The following is a 24,199-nucleotide window of genomic DNA, read 5'->3' as shown; positions in this document are numbered from 1 at the left end:
ATCTATTTTTTTTCTTACTTGTCAGAAATTTGTTTTCATATCATTTCAATTGACTTAAGAATCCCTTTTATACAGAATTCTGCTATGGAACTATAGTTTTACTACACATCTTGGAGGGGTAAATGTTTCTAAAGATTTTTCTAAAAAAGATTATATCTACTAATGAAATTGAGAAAGTTCTTCCCAACTAACTGAAACCATTAATATTTAAATTAAATTAGGAATGGTAGATTTTCTTTATGTACTCTAGCTTCAGTCTAAAATCCTCTGGAGGGATTTCCCTGGTGGTGCAGTGGTTAAGAATCCACCTGCCAATGCAGGGGACACGGGTTTGCGCCTTGGTCTGGGAAGATCCCACATGCTGCGGAGCAACTAAGCCCGTGCGCCACAACTACCGAGCCTGCTCTCTAGAGCTGGAGAGCCACAACTACTGAGCCCGCGTGCCACAACTACTGAAGCTTGCGTGCCTAGAGCCCGTGCTCCGCAACAAGAGAAGCCACCGCAGTGAGAAGCCCGCGCACTGCAATGAAGAGTAGCCCCTGCTCACCGCAACTAGAGAAAGCCCGCACACAGCAACGAAGACCCAACGCAGGCAAAAAACAAACAAACAAACAAACAAACAAACACCTCTGGAAGTCAGGCAGCTTATTAATGTACAATGAAGAATAATTTGTATTGAGGTATCTTTCTGTTTAGTGTACATTAACTGATGAGAAAATACACTGAAGTATACAAAATTGCAATCTTTTTCAAGAAAAATTTATAAGTATTTTTGTGACTAGCAAAGATTAATGTTATTTCTATTTATTAATTTTTAATTATTAATTATATAAAATGATGCAAACCCTGCCTTAGGATTTTAACAATCTAGCCTCTTACTCTGTTAATGACAGATCAAGAGAATGATTAGCTAAATCACTGTTTTCTCTCATTCCCTTGAAATGTTGCAACTTTGAATAAACATTTTTATACCACAATCCAGTAAGTTTCTAAAACCAAACATTTTTCACTGGCTTACATTTTTAGGAAAATCACACACACACACACAAGCTGTCAAACTCTTTTATGCTATTATACAAAATTTAAAATTACAATCTAAAAGTGTAACTCTTCATAGGTTTATACTGGTAAATATAATCTTTATTTAGTACTTCAAGATGTGTTACAAAAACAGATTTTATTCTATTCTTATACAAGACAATTTTATCAGCCATCACAAATGTGGAAAACAATTCCCAATCACCATTTACCTTGTCCTAAGAGCAAGCCAAGCAGCTTCTATGTCTGCATAGAGGTTCTTCTCTGTCGGTTTCCCAGAACTTGCACCATATCCAGAATAATCATATGAAAATATATTACAATTAATCCGTGATCCCAGTCCTATGTAAAAACTGCTCATCTGACCAAGATCAACAGCATTTCCGTGTGAAAAGAGTAAAGTGTATTTGGCATTGGGTGAGCAACGCACAAACATGCAGGCAATTCTGTTGCCTTTACTGGTTCTAGTCATGAAACACTCAATAGCATCTTTTTCTCTAGAAGAATATTGCCAGTCTGCTCGTTCTGATAGGTGTAACGTCCAGCGGCTTCCACTTTCATCACACATCAGCGTGTAAGTTGGATCAGGTGGCAAAAATGCTAATTTTGAAGCAATTTTCCCTGGACAAGGTGGACAGCAGAAGAGGCAACATAGCTCACTAAATGACAGATTATTCATCTTCTGAAAAAGAAAAGAATAGTCATGTTTTAATCACTGAATGTCCATTCTGCATTTGCATACAATAAAAGTTAAAACACAGACACCAGTAAATTCTACTACTGGACAGTGTCTACTACTATTATATGAAGTATGCTTTCCCAAATAGATTTTTGGCATCTTTCTAGAAACACTTGAAATCATGAGGTGAGACAAATATTCCTGACCAGGAAACGGACTCAAATACTATGTGACATGTTGCAAATAGTAGTTGAATTTTTTTTTTTTTTTGCAGTACGTGGGCCTCTCACTGTTGTGGCCTCTCCCGTTGCGGAGCACAGGCTCCGGACGCGCAGGCTCAGCGGCCATGGCTCACGGGCCCAGCCGCTCCACGGCATGTGGGATCCTCCCGGACCGGGGCACAAACCCGTTTCCCCTGCATCGGCAGGCGGACTCTCAACCACTGCGCCACCAGGGAAGCCCAGTAGTTGATATTTTATAATACTTAACCAAAATATGAAAAATGATACTCTTACCAGAGAGTAGAGGTATAAATTTGTTATTTCTCTACAAATAACAACATAGTAGGTATGAAATATCTTTAGTTAGCTTTTAATTTCTGTGTAACTCAGTGAAAATTCTCAGAATCTCGTGAGAAGCTAGAGATTTAACATAATATAGTAAATATATAATAATAGCACTTACTATTTGTCAGGCATTGTGCTAAGGGTTCTATGCATATCAGCATGTTTAATCCTCTAAGCAACTCTGTATGGTAGTCTGAGAAAAGAAACCTGCACAAGTTGAGGAAATGAGGGAGCCAGGATTTGACACCAGGCTCAGTCATCGTCCTACATCACTGGGCTACATACATTGCTTCAAGGGCTCAAAACACTATTTGTCTCAGAAGCTTATTATTTTAGCCATATTTGTCTCAGAAGCCTATTATGTTAGCCATAGTGCCAATGGCCTAAATAACCTGTAAAACATTAAAATGTATATATGAATATATGTATGTATGAAATTATTGCCCAAATTAAGAAGGCATTATTATTATGGAAAAAAGATTTGCTCAAGGAAAATTTCGTAAATGGTTAGATGGAAATGAGCATAAGGTTTGAAGTCAGAGAGAGTTGTGGTAGCACTTACTAGCCGTGTGCCCTTGGGCAAATTATTTACCTTTTTGACCCTCACTGTTTTCATACGTAAATGAGGCCAGTGCCTACAATGAACACAGTGGTTGTGAAGAACAAATATAATGATATGGTTAAGGCACTTAACATAGTAATGGCCTTAGAGCTGACACACTCAGAAATGGTCCACTTTCTCCTATGCCCTTTTCATCAATATTTTAAAAGTATCCACAGCTCATATTAACTCAGAAACAAAATAAAGTACTACTTGTTTGCCCTACCAGCATTTCCTTCTAATTATCCTTTCTCAAATTCCTATCTCTCTTTAGCAGTAGACCATTGCTTAGGTTCCAGGAAGAAGGCATTCAAAACAAACACCTTCCAGAGGTTTGGTGGCACCTAATTTTCTCCAAAAAAATCTAAATAAAAGGATAGGGAAAAAAAGAACTTCATCCTACCAAAAAATGAGAAACTATCACCTCAGAAGAGTGACTAAAGTGTTGAGTACATATGGAAAGAAATGAATGCCTTTTTCATTAATTACTGATTCAAAATCTAGTTTATTTTGCTTAATACAAATGTGTTAATTTCCCAGTGTAAACTAATTAGGTAGAAAGAAGAAGCAGAAACAGCAGAGAGAGAAGAGTAGGAGTGACATGAAAGGCTTTAAAAGATGAGTAAGGGAAGGGCAGAAAAATGTCTCTGGGCTAATGGGAAGCACCTTTACTTGTTATTCTATTTTTATTCCCTTTCGGCCTTCAAAATGAATATAGCCTGAATAAGTTAATGTCTTACTCTGGTTGGAACAAGAGTCAGATAGAACAAAAATGACAACTAGCTGTCATCCTTAGTGCTAACTCTAATTGGCTCCATGACATGTTGTACTGAGGAGGATTCTGAGAGCATGCCCCGGGCTTAGCAGGCAAAGAATGTGTGATAAATTAGCAAAGTCTACTACAGAATTTGGCTACAAATCTATTATCCTGGTCAGGAGGACAAAGGATCTGGTGAAGATGGCAGAGAAGGGAGTTCAAAGGGTCAGTTCCAAAGAAGGAGATGATCCCCAAAACAAAAACAAACAAACAAAAAAACCTAAAAACAAAGAAGGAGATAACCTGGAAAAAGAAGATGAGGTAGAAGGTACAATATATCAGTGCTATCCATTTAATAATCTACCTATGGTCATTTCTTACCCCCAATTACCTTACACGCCATCAACTGCTGACCCTGAAGAGCATATTAAAAGCTTGATTAAGTAAACTGTATATAGCTATACTATGTTCCTGTAAATTACCACTTGAACGTGAAGACTTTTATGTACTATATAATAAAGTAATTTTGAAATAAACTGGCTGACCGAACATATATAATGCTGCAGAGACGATTCTGAAGATGAACACCAAAGGAAAAAATTAGACGAGAAAAAGCTGCAATGCCAGGGTCAAGTCAAATGAAAGACAATCTGACCTTCTTAATGGTGGCAGAAGAAATTATTCCCACCTCCACTGCCTCAAACCCAGACAACTGGTATCCACTTAATAACATAAACTTGGAAATTATCACTTTCCTAATGATAGGTCTGATATAGGGCAGCAACATAGACTTGCTTAAAAAAGTTATTCTCTCCTTTTCTATAAATGTGAAATTTTTCACAATAGAAAATATAAATAAAACAAATAAACCTATGTTTTAGTATGATCAGAGCAGAGCTGGGCAAATTACTGAGAGAGAATATCTTATTCTTGATAAATCACTGAAATCTTGTTAAATTTAGATAATTTAAATCCAATTTGTTTCATATAACTCACCTGAATATAAACATTTTATTTACTAGTTATTTCTTGACAACAAAATCTTGAGGCGACAAGGCAGTGAGTAATCACAGATGGAAAACAGAGTTATGAGAGTACACAAAGGTCATACAACAAATTGAATAATTTGTAGCTGAATTTTTGGACAAGACAAAACAAGGATTTAAACTAAGTTATAATAAACCTATTTAAAAAGAGAGAGAGAGGGGCTTCCCAGGTGGCACAGTGGCTGAGAGTCCGCCTGCCGATGCGGGGACACGGGTTTGTGCCCCGTTCCGGGGAGATCCCACATGCCGCGGAGCGGCTGGGCCCGTGAGCCATGGCCGCTGAGCCTGCGCGTCCGAGCCTGTGCTCCGCAACGGGAGAGGCCATGATAGTGAGAGGCCCGCGCACCAAAGAAAAAAAAAAAAAAGAGAGAGAGAGAGAGAGAGAGAGAGAGAGAGAGAAAGAGAGAAGGAGGGAGTGAGAGAGAGAGAAAACTTAAAGATGAAGCAGAAAAAAGTGTCAGAAAGAAAAGTTCAACTGGAATCCCTGGTATAAAAAAATCAGTATCTGAAATAAAGAATTAAACTGATGGGTTGGGTACAAATATTGATAACAGTTGAAGAACACATTAGTGAGCTGGAAAATCAGGCTGAAGAATTCCCAGGTATGGAATTTTTCAGGGGGATGAAGAGATGGAAAATATAGAAGAAAATTTAAGGAGGATTTCAGTAGAAATACCAATATCACTATAGGAGTCCCCTCCAAAAAAAGAGAGGAGAAAATAAAGACAATCTAATAATTTTTCAGAATTAAAGAGAGAAAATTCAGATTGAAATAGCTCAGAATGCCAAATAGGTATTTAAGAAAACTTTCACAGCTAGACAAATTACAGTAAATATTAAAACTGCCAGAAACAAAAATCTGAACGTTTCCAAAAGGGAAGAATAGATTACTTACAAAGGAACAAGAATCAGATGAACATCTAACTTTTGAATAGCAACACTAGAAACCAGAAGACACTGAAGGGGTAAGTTTAAAGTAAGGAAAAAGCTTTGAAGCTAGAATTTCACACAGATAAAATACCAATTTAGGGCTTCCCTGGTGGCGCAGTGGTTGAGCCTCCGCCTGCCGATGCAGGGGACACGGGTTCGTGCCCCGGTCCAGGAAGATCCCACATACCGCGGAGCGGCTGGACCAGTGAGCCATGGCCGCTGAGCCTGCGCGTCCGGAGCCTGTGCTCCACAGCGGGAGAGGCCACAGCAGTGAGAGGCCAGCGTACCGCAAAAAACAAAAAATAAAAAAAATACCCATTTAATATAAGGATAAAATAAGGATATCTGCAGGCACACAAAAACTGAGAAGGTTTACTAAGTCAAGACCCTCTTTGAAAAACTCCAGCAAGGAGGAAAAGAAATGCAAGAAAAGTCTGAGATATCTGAGATATGACAAATAAATAATAGTTAATATAATGTCTTTTTTGGTAAGTAAGCAATGGAGGAAAAGAAAAAGCAGCAAAGTACATCCCTAATAATCCAGAATCAAAACTTTGGAGAATACCAATGTGGAGGGGACTGGAATAAGAGTTAGGAAATATTTAAGAAGTAAAAATGTGCCAGGGCACCGGTCACTTGAATTGTTGGGAATATTAATACTGATAAGATTAAGACACAGAATAAAGGCATGAATATGACTCTTATTTATTTTGGCTGCACCAAGCAGCACAGGAGATCTTAGTTCCCTGACCAGGGAATGCACCCATGCGCCCTGCAGTGGAAGCATGGAGTCCTAATCACTGGGTCACCAGGGAATTCCCATTATGACTCTTAATAAGTCAGACATAACCAGCATAAAAATGATACTATGATACACCTGAAGAGTAGTTATAGTTTTCATTACAAATGTCTAGCCTTGAGTATTTATCAGCATGTTAAAACTCAAGAAGGAGTGTAAACACAAAGAAATAAGAAATTAATGGTAGATATCAACAAAATAGAGAACAAAATGCAACAGAAAAAGAGGTCATTCTGGACCTCTAGTGCCATGCAGAGTATCTAACACATAATGAGGTTTCTAATTATTTTTTAGATGAATGAGTTAGTAAATTATTAAGATTAATTCAACCCTCTGCACCTCAGAAGCCCCCACAAAAGAAGGAAAAAAGTTTACAAATCACATGTTAAGAAAGAAATCCAACATATTTTGTGACAATTACTTAGGTTTCTTTTATGGGTCAGAATAGAAGCAATCAAATAAAAATGTATGAACCTGAATGAGGGAGGGTTCAGGCAGGAAAAGCATTGCTAGTTACTGAAATCATTCAGTGTGTTATAAAGCACAGAACAGAACAGTCGTCCAGGGAGAAGGAAATCTTGCCCCTTTGGAAATCAATTCACAAAATGAAAGGTCAGCTCAATGTTAAACAGATGGCCCATTGTGAAAATTAAGGTTTTCCTTTTGGCAGGGGACTCAGAGTTACTTCACTTATATAGCAGGAGGAAGTTCCTAAAATTGCATGAAATAATAATTTAAGAACTTGCTTCTCCTGGTAATTTTTTCCTGCTCAATGACAAAGGAAAAGAGATGAACACCTGAGTCCTTTCTCAGCAAAACAGGAAGACTACTGTTAAATAATGTCCTTAAATAAAATGACATACTATAATCTCCTTCCCTTTTTTTTTTTTTTGCGGTACGCTGGCCTCTCACTGTTGTGGCCTCTCCCGTTGCAGAGCACAGGCTCCAGACGCGCAGGCTCAGCGGCCATGGCTCACGGGCCCAGCCGCTCCGCGGCATGTGGGAACCTCCCGGACCGGGGCACGAGCCTGTGTCCCCTGCATTGGCAGGCGGACTCTCAACCACTGGGCCACCAGGGAAGCCCCTCCTCTCTCTCTTTTTTTTAAAAAATTTATTTATTTTTGGCTGAGTTGGGTCTTCGTTGCTGCGCGTGGGCTTTCTCTAGTTGCGGTGAGCGGTGGTGGTGGGGGGCTACTCTTTGTTTTGGTGCACATGCTTCTCATTGCGATGGCTTCTCTTGTTGCGGAGCACAGGCCCTAGGCGCATGGGCTTCAGTAGTTGCGGCATGCAGGCTCAGTAGCTGTGGCTCACGGGCTCTAGAGCGCAGGCTCAGTAGTTGCGGCACACGGGTTTAGTTGCTCTGCAGCATGCGGGATCTTCCCGGACCAGGGATCGTACCCGTGTCCCCTGTATTGGCAGGTGGATTCTCAACCACTGCACCACCAGGGAAGCCCCTCATTCCTCTCTTCTGACAGAAGAAATAACTGAAACGACTTCTGTTAATTCCTGATGTAATAACATTTACTGAAAAAAAATCTCCCTTTCAACTCTTTTGTAATAATTTCTTGGTAATGCAGATTGACTCATATTACTACCATCTACGAAGGACAATTGATTGATTCTTTTAGGGTTCAAGATTTTGTCATGATGAACAGTAGTAGTACTCAATAGTCTTTTAAAAAAGGTTTTAGAGAAAACATTTTAAAAGTATCAATACTTATAACTTTTCTTCATTTTGTGTGGTATTTTGACAATTTCACTCTAAATAGTATCTGAGCTGATTTAAAGTCTTACCCAATTTAGAGTGTAGTCAGTAAACTGCTTAAATTTTGATATACTAGATTTCATGTTAAGAACTACATTCTAAAATCCAAGATGAATTTCTTTGAATTTGGCTTCATGCATGGAAATCTGGGGAAGTAATATTACATATTCTGTTTTGTAGAATGTCAGAATTTGTTACCTAGAGAATCTGCGATTACTACTTTCAGTTAGTTATACGTCTATCTATTTAGCAATCAGGTTTCAAGAAGTCCCAGTGATTCAGAATAACAGCAACGCTTCCCAGAGATTAATTTTTTAAGATAAATAAATATCTGAGCATTCAAAGACAAAAAATAACTAAAAAAGGGAAGACTGCACAAAATGTAAAGACTGGTCTGTTTGCTACTGTAAAAACAACCCATTTTTGATGCTTATCTTTGGTTATAAAAATTAAAGCTTGATGTTTTTTAAACTGACAGAAGAAACCAGAAAAAATAAAAATAAAAATAGATTTATAGCAAAGCCTGCCTAACATCAGAAATGGATAAACGAGGTAGATGTTTGATTATTAAGAGCAAGAGGTAGCAAAGATCAGAATGAAGTTCGAAGCGATGGCACAGAAGATACTCAACTATGAAAAAGCAGGGAAAAAAAATCAGATTTTAGGTTAGTTCTGTACAAGGGGGCCATGAGCCCAACACATCCCAGCTGACTAATCCAAAGGAAATCACCATAATACTACTATACAAAGGGGGTCAATCACATACAGCTCAGTAGCCTAGGGGTGTATCTAAATCAAATTAAGCTCAGTTCAGTATCCTTGGAGGGCACCAAGGGAGTTAGGTACTGCCACCCTAATATCCAGCATGTAATCTGTAGTAGCATTTACCAAAGTACAGCAACAAGTGAAACCACATGTGTTACTGTTTTCAGAGAGCTATATGTATTACAGAGTTCAACGTATACAGAGAAGCTGAATAATCACCATTAAAGAAGTTTGGCACCAGCCTTATTTTTCACTCAAGACAGAGTATTCCAAATACTCATAATGATCAAAATTTCTGCTAAATGTTACTTAGAAACTAGGTGTTTAGTACATGTCACTTTAACACATTTTCTTATTTGTATATGTCTTATGTAGAAATACAGCTTATGTAGCCCTTATCTCTTTGGGGTAGGTTGTATTTATTTCTTTTAGATCATTATAAGAATCAGCAGCAGAAGTACTCCACTGTCTGTGAGATCAAAGGACTTGATTGGCTGATTTTGCTAGGAAAACTTGGAAGACAGAACGCATGGGTTGTGTTACATAGGAATGGAAACTTAATAACTCAGGAAAAGTTTTTTTAAAGGCACTATATTTTTTGTATTTCAAATTGGAAATTTGAAATACAAATTTGAAATACACCGTAAAAAAAAAAAAAAAAGGAATGCAAATCAATCAGACTATCCATACATTTTAATGCATGGTTTTAAGGTGTCAAAGGAGTTCAATATTCTTTTTTGCGGTACGCGGGCCTCTCACTGTTGTGGCCTCTCCCGTTGCGGAGCACAGGCTCGGACGCGCAGGCTCAGCGGCCATGGCTCATGGGCCCAGCCGCTCCGCGGCATGTGGGATCCTCCCGGACCGGAGCACGAACCCGCATCCTCTGCGTTGGCAGGCGGACTCTCAACCACTGCGCCACCAGGCAAGCCCTCCATTTCTTGTTCCATCAACTTTAGGAAGTTTCCACTGGCTTCCTATGTAATCAAATACCATTATAATTGGCTATACAATTACCTTCACATTAAGTTTTATATCATTTGCAGTTTGCTTTATAATTATAAAATTTTTGTTTTATCTATAGGTTGATTTTTTTAAACTGGGTAACAAAAAGTATTTACAATGTTATCCACTGCCATCCAAGTAGTGGGATATTTTATGTCACTAAATTCCAAGTGTGAAGGTGTTTATAACTCTGATAACTGCTCAAAAATAAGGCACATTTCAGTTTGTTTCATATTTGACTTTCTGAAGAGCCTTTAATTTTCCTAGAGCTGCTGCTTTTTTAATTTTCAGAAAGTTCATAAGCTTTTATCACATATAATATATTCCAACTTCTTATTCTTCGAATTTGTGCAACAGAATCTGTGTTTCTGAAGATGTTCTTAGTCCCCAGTGAGTTATTTTAAACTGAAACAATTAAGTTCTGGGACAGTTCAAAGCCCAGGCGTCTGTCTAGCTAGGATTTCTTTTCATCATCCTTCTGTTGTTTCATAATTTCATGTTTTAATTCTTCTGGGGGATTATTTTTTGTTTGGTTTTGCTAGAATACATCTCCAAGCATTTGCCCTCCCTCCCTCACAAGGGCCTAGGGGAAATAAAGCATATTTTAATGTACAATTTTAAAAAGTTCTTACTTTGGGACTTCCCTAGTGGCGCAGTGGTTAAGATCCCACATGCCTCAGTGCAACTACTGAGCCTACACTCTGGAGCCCGTGAGCCACAACTACTGAGGCCCGTGCGCCTAGAGCCCGTGCTCCACAACAAGAGAAGCCACCACAATGAGAAGCCCGCGCACCTCCACGAAGAGTAGCCCCCGCTCACCTCAACTAGAGAAAGCCCGCGCACAGCAACCAAGACCCAACGCAGCCAAAAATATTTATTTAAAAACAAAGTTCTTACTTAGATTTCACAAATGGCAAACTAGGCATGCTTTAGAATTACAAGTTTTTAAAGAAATTTCCACCCCAGTTTAAATCATTGGCCCACATCTTCTAGCATCCAATGTTGACTCCTAATACCAATCTGATTTTTGTTTTTTAAAGTAATTCCCATCTCTCTTCCACAAAAAAAAAAACCTGAGATTTTTCTTTATCCTGAGCTCTGAAATTTTATGAGACTATATCTAAATGTGTTTTCATTCTTTCTGTTGTGTATTTAACAAGTCATTTTGATCTAAAGCCTCAAGACTTTTCTTTAGCTCAAAGAATTTTTCTTCTGTTTTTTAATTCCCTCTCCACCTCTTTCTCTTTCTATCAGGAATTACTATTTAGGAATCCTAGGACTATTATACTTACAAATTTTCTTTCCTTTTCCCTTCTCTTTCTGCTCTATTTCCTAGGTAATTTCTTCTAGTTTATCTCACAGATCGCTACTTTGGTATTCTAGAGTATAAAATCAATTTTAACATTAAAACTTTTTGGTTGGGCTTCCCTGGTCGCGCAGTGGTTAGAATCTGCCTGTCAATGCAGGGGACACAGGTTCAAGCTCTGGTCCAGGAAAATCCCACATGCCGCGGAGCAACTAAGCCCGTGCGCCACAACTACTGAGCCTGTGCTCTAGAGCCCAAGAGCCACAACTACTGAGCCCATGAGACACATCTACTGAAGCCCACCCGCCTAGAGCCTGTGCTCTGCAACAAGAGAAGCCACTGCAATGAGAAGCCCGCGCACCACAGCGAAGAGTAGTTGCTGCTCGCTGCAACTAGAGAAAGCCTGCGCACAGCAACGAAGACCCAACACAGCCAAAAAAACCCCCCAAAAAACCCCAAAACAAACCCCAACTTTTTGGTTTATGGGTGCAATATCCTCTGAAATCTCTCTTAGAGTAGCAAGTGAGCCACATTTTTGTTGTTCTGTCCATCTGTGTTTTTCAGATGTTTGTTCCTTCTGTTTGTTCATCTTTGATTTTCATGCTGTTAGACTGCTTCTTCACTGACTGTTCATATTTATGAGCAAAGAATTAAATTGAGTATCCTTTATATTTGTGTAAGCATGCTGTTCAGCAGACTTCTAGTCTGAATAGGACTAACTGGCTGCAGTCTTAGAACTCCTGTAACTATGAAAATAAAGAGGATTTCTGGGGATAGGGTACTTTACTTGAGTCAGTCTCAAGTCTATCAGTCTCTCCCATATCCATCCATCCACCTCTGCCTATGGAAAAAAAAAGTGTGTTCTATTTACCGTTTTCAATGGGAACAGAAGATACCTTACAAATATTCAAGAACATGGTACAGCTTTAACTATTTGGTCCAGTAATGCAATTAGGGATTCTACCCAGTAAATTATTCAAACGAGTACAGTATAGTCCAGAAACTATAAGGTTGGTGACTTTAGGGAAGTCAATCCCTTTAAATCTAATTCTCCTTTTAAATAAAATGAGAAGTTTGAACTAGATATTAAGATTTCTTCTAGTTCTAAAACTTTACAATTAAGCTTCATTTACGGTCAAAAGCTTCAATTCACTCAATCTTCCTTAGCATGTAAAAGAGTGAAGAAATACATAATTTGAAAAACTTCAGAGATTTTCAAAGTTTCCCCCACCACTAAAAAAGTACCTAAACAAGCATGTTAATTTATATTTTGCAAATTATAGTTAATGAGTTGTAATTTGGGGGAGGGGGATAGGCTAGTGACAATGTGGGGAGGGGGAGTGCAGGTATTCCTGAGGGGGGTGAAAGATTCCTATTTTACACAGTTGCTTTTCAAAATGAGTGATCTCTGTGTCTCCTGGCCACTCTGGGGGAAACAATGTGCTTTTTAAAATTGTGGTAAAATATACATAACATAAAATTGATCATTTAAAGCATTTTTAAGTGTACAATTCTGTAGCATTAGGTACATTTATACTGTTAGGCAATCACCACTACCAGTCTTCTTCAGAACATTTTCATCTTCCCCAACTGGAAGTTTGTACTACTAAGCAATGATTCCCTTATTCCCTCCTTCCCCCAGCCCCTCCCAATCATCATCCTACTTTTTGTCTCTATGAATTTGACTACTCTAGTGGAATCATATAGTATTTGTCCTTTTGTGACTGGCTTATTTCACTTAGCACATCTTCAAGGTTCATCATGTTGCAGTATGTGTCAGACTTTCCTTCCTTTTAAAGGCTGAATAATAGTCCATTTTATGTACATATCACATTTAGTTTATCCATTAATCAATCTGCTGGACACTTTTGGCTACTGTGAATAATGCTTCTATGAACATGGGTGAACAAACATCTGTTCAAGTCCTTGCTTTCATTTCTTTTGGGGGAGAAACAATGTTTCAAAAAGTATAAAAATATTTTTAGCTTCATTCTAATGTAGATTTATTTTGTTTGAATTATTTCTCACTTCCCATCTATCAGAAACAAAATAAAGAAATGCTGTATCTAGCAAGCTGTATATTTAAATAAAATAAAACAAAACTAGGTTAACAATTCAGTTAATTTTTAAAATATGGGTTAAATATACTTTAAATTTTAATATGTTGAATATGAAAATTATACAGTCAAATATTTAAAATATTTTATATTCCAAAAATAAAACTTTCTTATTTCAATTTTTCAAGAAATTTAAATTTTAGTATATACTCTGCAAACTCCTAAACTTCAAAATTTTTAGACATTTTATATCTGCACTACTCAGTGAATTATCACTAAAAAATTAAATTCCAGTCTGTATAGATTATTAAAAGGTATCTTCTAAAAGCATGGAAATGTATATGAGGGGCCCATGAAGTCCCGTTCCAAAAGGAGCCAGACATTTTGGGCTTAAAAATGTTTTTTCTTTATTGTACAATTAATCAGCTGAACCACTTTGTAAATTACCAACTATTTACTAACCACAAGGACATTTCTGTCCTTATTGTTTTGAATCATATCTCACATATACCCTTCATTGCATATACTCAACATTCAAGTATACCTACTTCTAGCAATGGCTGCCACACAGAAGTCGCTCAAAAGCCAATGATAGCTGAGCTAGTTTGTAAAACAAAATAAATCAAACATTAGTATCACTTTTTTTTTTTTTTTTTTTTGCGGTACGCGGGCCTCTCACTATTGTGGCCTCTCCCGCTGCGGAGCACAGGCTCTGGACACGCAAGCTCAGCGGCCATGGCTCACGGGCCCAGCCGCTCCGCGGCATGTGGGATCTTCCCGGACCGGGGCATGAACCCGCATCTCCTGCATCGGCAGGCGGACTCTCAACCACTGCGCCACCAGGGAAGCCCTAATATCACTTTTGACATTCAGAAATCTAAACCTGCAGGTATGATATTTTGCTAGGTTACAAAAGCCAAGTTAGTGTTTATTTATCAAAATACTTATATAGCTAGATCTTGTAAAAAAAAAATTCATAAATAATCCCTATAACAACCCTATGAAAGAGATGCCATTATCCTCCCCACCAGCCCAATTTATAGATGAGAAAACCGAGAAGTTTAGTTTCCCCCGGATCACTGTAGTGAAGCCAGGACTGATACTTAGCAGTTTGACCCAGAGTCCATGCTTTTAATCATTGAGTTAAGATTAGTATTGGGAATGAAATGTTTCGCTATGGTGTGGATATGGAGAGTATATAACGAGTCCAGTGGAGAAAGAAGAACAAGGATGAAAGACCTTCCCATTTCATACACAAGAACAAACTAAAGCCAGACCAAATAAAATTTAAAAATCTAAGGCTACATGAAAAAAAAAAAAGTTTGTTTGGGTGTTCAGAATATGAGACTATGTACCTGGGGCAAGAGGAAGGAAGTGGTCTTGGCCACCAGGTGGCAAAAAAGTAAGTAAAACCTAGACTGGCATTTATAAATTCACAGCTTTGATGTTCTTTTCTGAGGATTATGAAGTCACTGTTTAAAACAGGCAAATTGTACTTGTTACATGGAAGAAAGTGATATATTTCAGTGGCCTTCAAGTATGCAAGGATTCTGGAAGTCTTTGGATATATGCTTTAATATTGTCAAATTTCTATTTCTTAAAATGTATCCAAAATGGACTGCCAAACTGCTCTCAAAGGTGGCATCAGTTTCCAGTAACAACTATACAACCACCTGATGGGGATTTGTCATTTGGATTAACTTTGATACTTGATATTCTCTGGGATGTTGATGAGTGGCACTGAATCTAGAAATCAATTTGGGAAGAACTGAAATCTGAGTGTTTGTATTCCTGTATTCTCTATCTAACCTTTTTAAAAATACCATGTTCTAATTCTTTGTTAATGTATAGAAATGTAATATGTTTTTGTGCACTGACAGTATACAACAACAAGCTAGGAATATTCCTTAATGCCCAGGTTGAAGGCATATTCCAAGGTCAGGAAGTCGCCACCAAAATTGTAATCTGGATTGTGTGCACTGCCAAAAGGGAAAAAGGAAATTGAAGTCAGGAGAATATAGAGCTGGGAATATTAACCATACAGAAGTGAAGTTTGGGACAAAATGAGCATTTACAGAATCAAAGTATAGGTAGGTTAGTTAATAAGACTTAAGAAGCATAAAATGACTATGTAACAGAAATTCTAACTCAAGAACCACCAGATATTTTAGAAGAGAGTTTTCAGGTCACTCTGTTATTAAATGTTTTGGATCCTTTTTTCTAAAAATTTTGCATATAGTTTCAGGGTTCATAGAACCACACATATCCTTAATAGTGCTGTTGGTATCTAATGTAATTTTCAGATTTGACACCCAAGCTGATAGCACAGTAACTGCTTTTGCATGGAATTGATTAAATAGTACCTAGCTCTGAACCATCCTGCTAAGTCTTTGTCCAATGTCAATTCTTGAGAGAAATACATTATTACGTTATCCTGATACACTGCCATTTTGGGGTAGAAGATGTTAATAAGAAACAATTCTAAGCATTAGAACACTGACAAGATGGCATTACAGAAGCCGAGATCTTGGCACATTCTTCCCATTGAAAATGGAAGTAGTCCAAACTTGCATATATATATTAAACATCAATTCTCAAAATAACAGGCTCTTCCACTAGACCAGCTCTGAGATTTAACCTCTTAAAAAAATGTTTATTTGGTGAAGGAGTGAAATTTAGGTTATTTAAATTAAGTCAGTTTTATCCTACCATTATTTAATAAAGCAGTACATAGAAGTGAAACATATAAATCTGTTTAAGCAGGCAACAAAAAAACACAAAACCACACGGCTTCAGGGTGTATCAGGGTACAATTTCAAGTGTTCTATAGATATGATTTTGAAAGAGGTATTTTCATTAAGCATTGGGACAAAAGAACCACAGAACTGCATAAGCAGCATACAAGTATATTCCTCATAACAATCCCTTCTCCATATTTTTAGTAGGGATATGGGGGGAATGCTGGCACTTATGAGGCCTTAATATAAGTACAACATTCCTTAACAAGTATCATTGCCTCTCTTATATAGATTGTGTAACAAGCCAATCAATTCTTACTAATATGGCCTTCAGTTTGTCTATCAACACAACATAAACTGCCATCTCCACCACTTCCTTTTTCTCCTGGTTGCCAGCTGCTTTTCCTTAGCTATACTCACCTGTTAAGTAAAGGTCTGAAGAAATACTACCACTCCTAGAAAGTGTGTTATAAATCCTCATGACTGTAACTTGTGCTTAATACCTTTCCTGGCCTCAACAAATCAACATTTTGCCATCATTTCTTCAAACATGGAAGTTTTGTGCAAATTTTCTCCAGGAGTGCCTGATAAGAACTAGAATAACTATTTCAAAGAAGAAAGGTTTAAATGCCCAATTAAAGAAAATAAGAACAACATATTTAACAGACTAAAAGTCAGTTTTAATTCTTTAAGACCTCGGGCAAGTAATTTAACTCTTATATTTCTTCATTTGAAAAAATAAGGTAATTGGCGTAACATTCATTCAAGTCTCTCTTAATTCTTAAATTCATGTGTTCTTTTGTAAATTGGCTGTCAGTATTTTAAATGTATTATAATGAATGAATATGTATTATTAATAAATTAATGCTCTACAGGCTCTTTTCATCTTATAAAAAATTAAATGCTATGTAATACAGGGTAGACTTTAAGTTTCAGAAATCAGACAAAGTAGATAACACTTAGGAAAGACCTTATGAAGGAGTTAGAACTAAAAAGTCAGTAAATACGACTTCCAAAAGCAGAGGGAAAACCCTCCAGGCTAGGAGAATAATACATGTAAAAGTATGACAGTTGAGAAAGAACTAAGGCAAAGGTACATGGTAGAAAGGAAGAAAAAAAAAACAGGGAAAGGGGAGGATTAGATAAATGAGAAATTTAAAAATAAATCTGTTTAACAATGTATAGAAAACCATTGTAGTTCTTTTACATATGGAATAAAGAATGATGCAGTCATTTAGGCAACTGCATATAAGCCTGCACTGACTTGGAATTACATTAGAATCTGATAGTACTGATGATTTTAGAGCACAGTAACTTGGTAACTTGTGTACTACTGAAGAACTTTATTTATTTAAATCTTAAGCTTTCAAAAACAAACCTCAAACAGGCATACTCTTCAACCTGCTACATGGAGGTACATCAAACACACATTATTTAGAAAGCAGAAGATTTAACAAATGGCTATATGGTGCACAATGTATAAACCACATCCTTTAATTAAATATCAACACATGACTACATTTAAAGGTAATTGTTTCTCCAAATTAGTAACACATAAAACTTTCTCCCACACAAAATAAACTAAAGGTAATCTTGATTTACTGGATATTTTAGTTAATAAAAATTGTCTTAAATTTTCCTTTTAATGAGGCAAGTAGCAAACAAAGTAAATACTGCAGCCATTTTTTTGTTTGTTTGTTTTCTTTTAGAGACAATTTCTAGAATAGGTCTGAAAAGTATTTTAGTAAAAGCTGATACAGAACAATGATGTTTCTGATGCTGTATGCCCAGTGATGCAACTGGAGAAAAGTGGGATGGTGGGAAGGGGAACAAAAGATTGCAAAAACAGTTGAGGCAAATCCTTGATACTTGATTTGAGAAGAATCTGAGAGCTAGTTTTACATACATGTCTTGTGTATCTCTGGTGTAAATACTTGTTTGGGAGGAGGAAGAAAACAAGCATTAAAGATGGGTAGTCCACTCATCCTTTCAAATGTCATCAACTGGGTTACTAAATATCATCTTAGGCATGAAATATTAAATTCATCTAATGATTTTTGGTATTGCATACAATTTTTACCTTTTGAAGAAGTCTTGTTTCACATTATATGTACCCCATTTTTATAAAGTAAAGGAATGGTAGAAACAGCACCAGCTGAGGAGTTAGGGAACTCAGGTTCTAGTTACAACTCTATTTAAATGAGCTCTTATGCCCCCAACTACCTCAATTTTAATGTGAGAAGATTCAATTATAACATCTAGAGCTTTTCCAGCAAGAATATTTTATTATGCTAAATCCTAATTCTCTTCTGTAATCTGCCTGGATTTGGGGGGCATTGTATCCTATGTTCACAATGTTGCTCTTTATACAACTGGATATAATTCCCTTCCTCTCCTTGACCCTATAGAAATTTGATTGTTTATTCTATTAAAAATACCAAGAATATAAAAATAGCCTCTGAAGTATAACATTTTAAAGAGAACAAAAATTGTGAAACCTGTGGGAACATTATTGAAATTAAGTTAAAACAGTATCAAACAGGTAGTTTTCAATGACCTCGACCTCAATATTGTAAAGTCTAAATAAATACTAAACGGAGAGTTCAATTTGGAAAAACAATTTCTTTCATCCTTTATTACAGGTGAGAACACATGCAATTCCTTTGATTTACTGAGGTTACCTTTTCCACTCTTTTATAGTAATTCCTGGCTTTTACAAATAAAGGAGTGACCAGGGTTATGTAGAATAACACAGCAGAAGGAACAACGTAGAATGTGTGAGTAAACGAACAAATGGAAAATATTTGAGAGTAAATGTGAATTTCTTCCATTCATATGTTCTCCTAACTTACAATTTCTTTTCTACATAGCCTACAAAGTAATCTGCTCAAGAACTCCTTGATAGCTTCCCGCTGTACCTGTAATAAAATCTAACTTCTCCACAGGTCCTTAAAGGCCTTGTGTGACCTGGCCTTTGCTTACGCCTCCAAACTTATCTTGACACTTTCACCTCTATGATTGCAGACTCCCTCACTCACCCTCTTTCAGTTTCTTGAAAGCTGTTTCCAAGTCAGGATTTGCACACTTGCCTCATTTGCTCCCTCTGACCTCTCAATATTCCAGTCTCAAACGCCACTTTTCACAGACGTCTTAAAAGCCTCAAATCTAAATTGTTATTCTTCCTCATAGCACCCAGTTCTTTTCGTTTACAGTTGAATATTGTGATCCCTGCCATGTGTGCTTAATTGATTAATGCCTACTGTCTTTACTATGACGTTAGTGACCATGTGTTTTCTTCAGCAGTATACAGGCAGCACCTGATCAATAATAATTTACTAATGAAATGAAAGAGAGTAAAGAAAATAAGAACTTTCAGTTATACCTAAAGACCTGACAGAACATAAACTGAGATAGATAATGCTAAATATAATTAAAATAGGTTTTGTTTTGTTATTCTGAACCAGGATTCACAACACTAATGTGTGTAATTTATGGCTTGACTCTTTCTGGAAACCATAATAATTAACAAATTATGCTTCTATTTACATTGCACTCTATGCATTAAAAAAAACACCTTCTGATATACTTAAAATCCTTAAGAAAGGTAGTTAAATAAGCAGACCAGTAAGTTAAGGATAATTACCACATGTACATTTTACTAATGTGCTAATTGGGGATGTTTTATCTGGCTAATACCCATTAACTGCAATAGCAAATCCATTTTCCTGATTATAAAGCTATAATACTATATTTTTCTTTATTAAGTTATATCACGAGTATCTTCTGACAAGGCTAGAAAATCCTTTTTTAAAAGTTATTTGAATGGTGGCAAAAAGAAAAAAAGTTGAAATTCTTCCAAGTTGATTAATTTGGGAGCCATTTTAGCGAGCCTTGTACTCATGAGTTACTTTGAAGAGTTAATTCAAATTTTGTATTGGCAAAAACTGAACATTCTCTGCTACTGACAGTTTCTTTTGGGATGAAATGTGTGCTAGTGGGAAGAATTTATATTCTTAAAGCATTCACTTTTAAATGATTTGGGCACTTAAAATAACTAACTGAGTGATTCACTCCTGCAGCCCTCAGGTGGAGCATATTGTCCCTAAGTGATAAGTTATCAGTCAGTGCCCCACTGTAAGCCCCTGAACAGTGATTTTTTCCCCCCTGTATTACTAGTACTACTTTCCAGTGCCATTACAGGCAGAAGCAGAACTTCAAACTTAAAGAAGATGGAACTAAGTCAGTTCTTCACTTTGATAGGAACTCTAAAAAAATAAGATACACATGTGTTGATTAAAGATGTACTGTTATAGTTGGTTTGGCAATATTTACACTTCTATAAGCAAATAAGTTTATGTATCCAGGATAATATTCCCAAAGTGGGACAAGGTAGGGTAGTAAGCAATGGTACAAAATATCTGTTAGAGCAATTTGATTTTCTATTTCTGAAAGTATTTAGATTTACAGCGGCTTTCAGCAATTTAAAAAATAACCCATAATACACAAAACCCAGAAGTATCTAAGAAATTTACAAAAGGAAACAGTTTGTGAATCAATGCTTTGAATTTCTAGGAGTTGCTTTTGTTTATCATTTTATTAATTTCTTACAAGTTTGGTAATGAGAACCCTTAGAAATCAATTTGCAGCAAAACAAAATATGAAAGAAGTTTCTAACATGGGGGAAATACAATATTTAGTTTTTTTGAACACAATAAAATATTCAGCTATAACAACTGAAGTTTGTTATACAATGGTAACAATGTACTATATTTTTGTATAAGTTTCATTTCATGAATCTTTGTTGGCATGGGTGGTTTGAGGGCTGGTACTGGCCTATAATCAAGTTTTTACCATTCTTCAGCAAAATGAGAAAAGTTATGGACAAAAGTAGTGAGTTAATAAATTTAAAGGTTTGCCCTCTATTTGGAGATTATATCCTTTCAACAGTTTTCTAACATTAAAATATATCTTTTTTTGTGAAAAATGAAACTCTTGTAAGAAACTAAGAAATGGTAATAGGTACTAAGTTTTTATTTTTGAAGTGATTGTACTGAGCAAAACTTCAATTGGTAGCCTCTCATTATCCTTCCCCCTTTTTGGAAATTTCACTGTTCCCCTCAAAAATAAAAAAATTTAGAACTACTGGGCTTTGAAACTAGATATAAATGCAATCAAATCACAGCTCAGTTACCTTCTAAGTTGTGTCGGCTTTAGACAAATCACAGTACTTCTCTGAGCCTCAATCTTATTTGTAAACTGTGCAGAGTTACTGGGAACATGAAATGAGACATCTAAATTCCTGCCATACTAGATGCAGAAAAGATGTTCTTTTTACTTGGAAAATACAGGCATGTATTTTATAATCCCTTTCTGGACCCTCGAAATCAATCAAATCCTGACTGTGCGAAGTGTCACTCCCTCAGGACCGACTCCTCCACACATATTCTGGAGGGTTCCAATGCCTCTAGCATCTTCAGAGACCCTGCCTAACCAGTTATCCTCTCTGATGTTTCCTGTATCTTCAGCCTCTCCTGCTCTTCTGATCCATCTCTGCTGTTTATAAACATATTCAAGAGTCTCCTCTTTAAAAAAAAAAAAAAAAAGTGTATATATCTAGATTCTACTACCTTCTCTGACTATCTTTCAAAATCAAACTTCTTTACTTCTCATTTTCCACTGTTCCCCATGAGGGCCAAAATGAATTGTGATCTAACATCTATCATGAAGTTGTTGATCCATTTAGGATTACCGGTAACCTCATAATTTCAAGTGCATTGGGTATTTCTTAGTCTTCCTTTTACACAATCACTTGTGGAATTAAACACCTTTCCTTCTTGAAACTAACTTCCAATCTAGGTTTTTCTGGTGATCTTTTCAAAGGTTATACTATTATTATTATTATTTACAAATTGCCCTTTATTGTCCTCTTATCTTTTAACTCGCCCAAACCTATGCTTTAGCTACAACTTTGGTCTTTTGCCTTCCTGTCTTTTGTTCTCAGCCATACCCCTGGCTTTAACTACCATTTATACACTGATGGTGTCTAAATCTAAAAAACTAAACCTAAATCTCTAGCACAGACCTCTCCCTTAAGCTATAGACCCTGAATATCTAAATCTGTATTTCCTTCCCTCCTCCTCCCTCCCTCTCTCTTCAGTTTTCTCATTCAATCAAGGCCTAACTCCTAGGTACCTCTCCATCCCCTCAGCCACATCTTAGCTCAACCACTTTTCAACTTATTAAAAAGTCACTCAGTAGTATCTATCTCATACCCCTCTAATGCACATTCTACACTGTTGCCAAGTGATTTCATTTTTTTGTTTAAAATCTTTCAATAGGTCTTATATCCCTCTTGGATTAATCTAAACTCTTTAACATGTCATACATGATTCCCCCACCCTCTTCCCTTCTTGGCATCTATCCTTATTTCTGAGTACTTCCTTTTCCATTCATTCTACTGAGCATTTAGATAATCTTAGGTGCAACATTATTTTGTGTGTGCATATGCATGTATTAGGTCATGAAAGCAAAACTTCTTATGGATTTTAACAAATGAAAAATTGAAAGCAACTACCCTAGGGAATTCTATCAGAATGTCTTCCAAGCATAATTTTTAAAGGTCTTCCTCACTCCCATTAACTTAACCGCCCTAAATCTTCATTAATAAAAGTGACAGTGAGGTCTGTTAAAAAGCTGTGAATGAAATGTAAGCTTGCCAAACCAAGTTACCGAATGGCATTATTTTCTCGTTAATAGCTGATATGTGGAGAATAATTTTTACTTTTTAGGGGTGGAGATGGCAAAGCTAAAGAGTGAAAAATTATAAGTACACCAAGCAGGATACTAATCAGAAACAAAAAATCTAGGCTACAGTTTGCTGATGGAATTTGGGGGGGGGGTAGTTTATTACAGGAATTATTTCAACTGCTTTTAATTTTCAAAACACATTTAAGAATAATGTAAATTCAGAAGCCAAACAAATTTGTTGCACTAGATAAACTGATAATGTCTTCTACTTTTGTTCCTGGAGGCGTTTTCTTTTATTTCACGTTTGTTGGGATTGGAATGGAGACTTGCCTACGCCAAGTTAATGAGGTTATTTCAACGTCTCTTTCTTCTTCATCCTGACCTACATCAAGCATATACTTATTCTCTTAATCCTATTCTTTCACTGTGGCTACATTCTAAAAATAAATCTTAGTTAAATATGCTAAGACAGACATAATGAAAAGAATTTCTTTAGCAGTATGTATTTTTAAGGGTAAAGACCCCTATCTCTATTGCCATAAAAATAAAGTACAGAGTGCTACATGAAACTACATGGCAGGGGGCTGGGGCAGGGAGGGAAGGAGGTAGGGGCTTTTACTTGTTATCTCCTTTAATCTTAATAATACTTTTCTCAGGTTATCATCCCTTTACATATGAAGAAATCAAGGCTTCAGGTTAAGTCAATCAACTTGTCCAAGTTCACACAACTTATTAAATGGGAGAGCCAGGAACATAGGTTTAACTTGACTATATTCTGTCCACTCTTCCAAGATTATCCACATGGTTAATGCCCTCACTGCACATTGTGCTCATTCTCCCCTTCTCAAAAGGGAGACCTATTTAATAGGTCAAAACTTCCTCGTTTGATTTCCTCCTTACCATTCTCTACCTTTTCTTTAGAAGTTATTTATCGCTTTCTAACATATTAGATATTTATTGTGCATATTGTGTATGGTCCTCTGCTAGGTGGTAAGCTCTAGAAGGTTAGGGATCTTTGTTTATTTTGTTTACAGATGCACCCCTCAAACCTAGAAGAGTGACTGATAGTAGACACCGGCCCATTCTTCCTTTCCCACTTTTCATCTTTAACTGTACAAGGACTTGTTTAACCATTTTCACCTTTAATTCCTGGGAAAACAAAACAGGACCTACATCTGAGCCAAATTAACATTAAAATACTTGAATTTAGTCTGAAATTCTGTTAAAAAATTAGGATAATAAGTATCATTTTTAAAATTCTAGGCAGAATAAAAAGTGATGACAAGACACATAAAACAAACTGTAAAATGTGGAGATGCAAATGATGAAAGATTAGTACCTTAGAGTACCTGCTCACTTTCTGTGATGTTTTAGAGGCCGAATGTGAGACACAGATGAAAAAA

The 24,199-nt window shown here is 36.6% G+C and overlaps 1 protein-coding gene across 1 annotated transcript in view; it reads right to left on the bottom strand.

Annotated features, from left to right (window-relative positions):
* The window catches only part of ABHD17B (abhydrolase domain containing 17B, depalmitoylase), a 36,864-nt gene that overhangs the window by 7,431 nt on the left and 5,234 nt on the right, over positions 1-24,199 (bottom strand). The window contains exon 2 of the mRNA XM_060153432.1: positions 1,251-1,720. Coding sequence (XP_060009415.1) covers positions 1,251-1,717 — 467 coding nt within the window. The 5' untranslated portion in view covers positions 1,718-1,720. The remainder of the gene's footprint in view (positions 1-1,250; positions 1,721-24,199) is intronic.

Source organism: Lagenorhynchus albirostris, chromosome 7 (genome assembly GCF_949774975.1).
Source record: "Lagenorhynchus albirostris chromosome 7, mLagAlb1.1, whole genome shotgun sequence".
Lineage (NCBI taxonomy): Eukaryota > Metazoa > Chordata > Mammalia > Artiodactyla > Delphinidae > Lagenorhynchus > Lagenorhynchus albirostris.
This window is presented reverse-complemented; position numbering and strand designations above follow the sequence as displayed.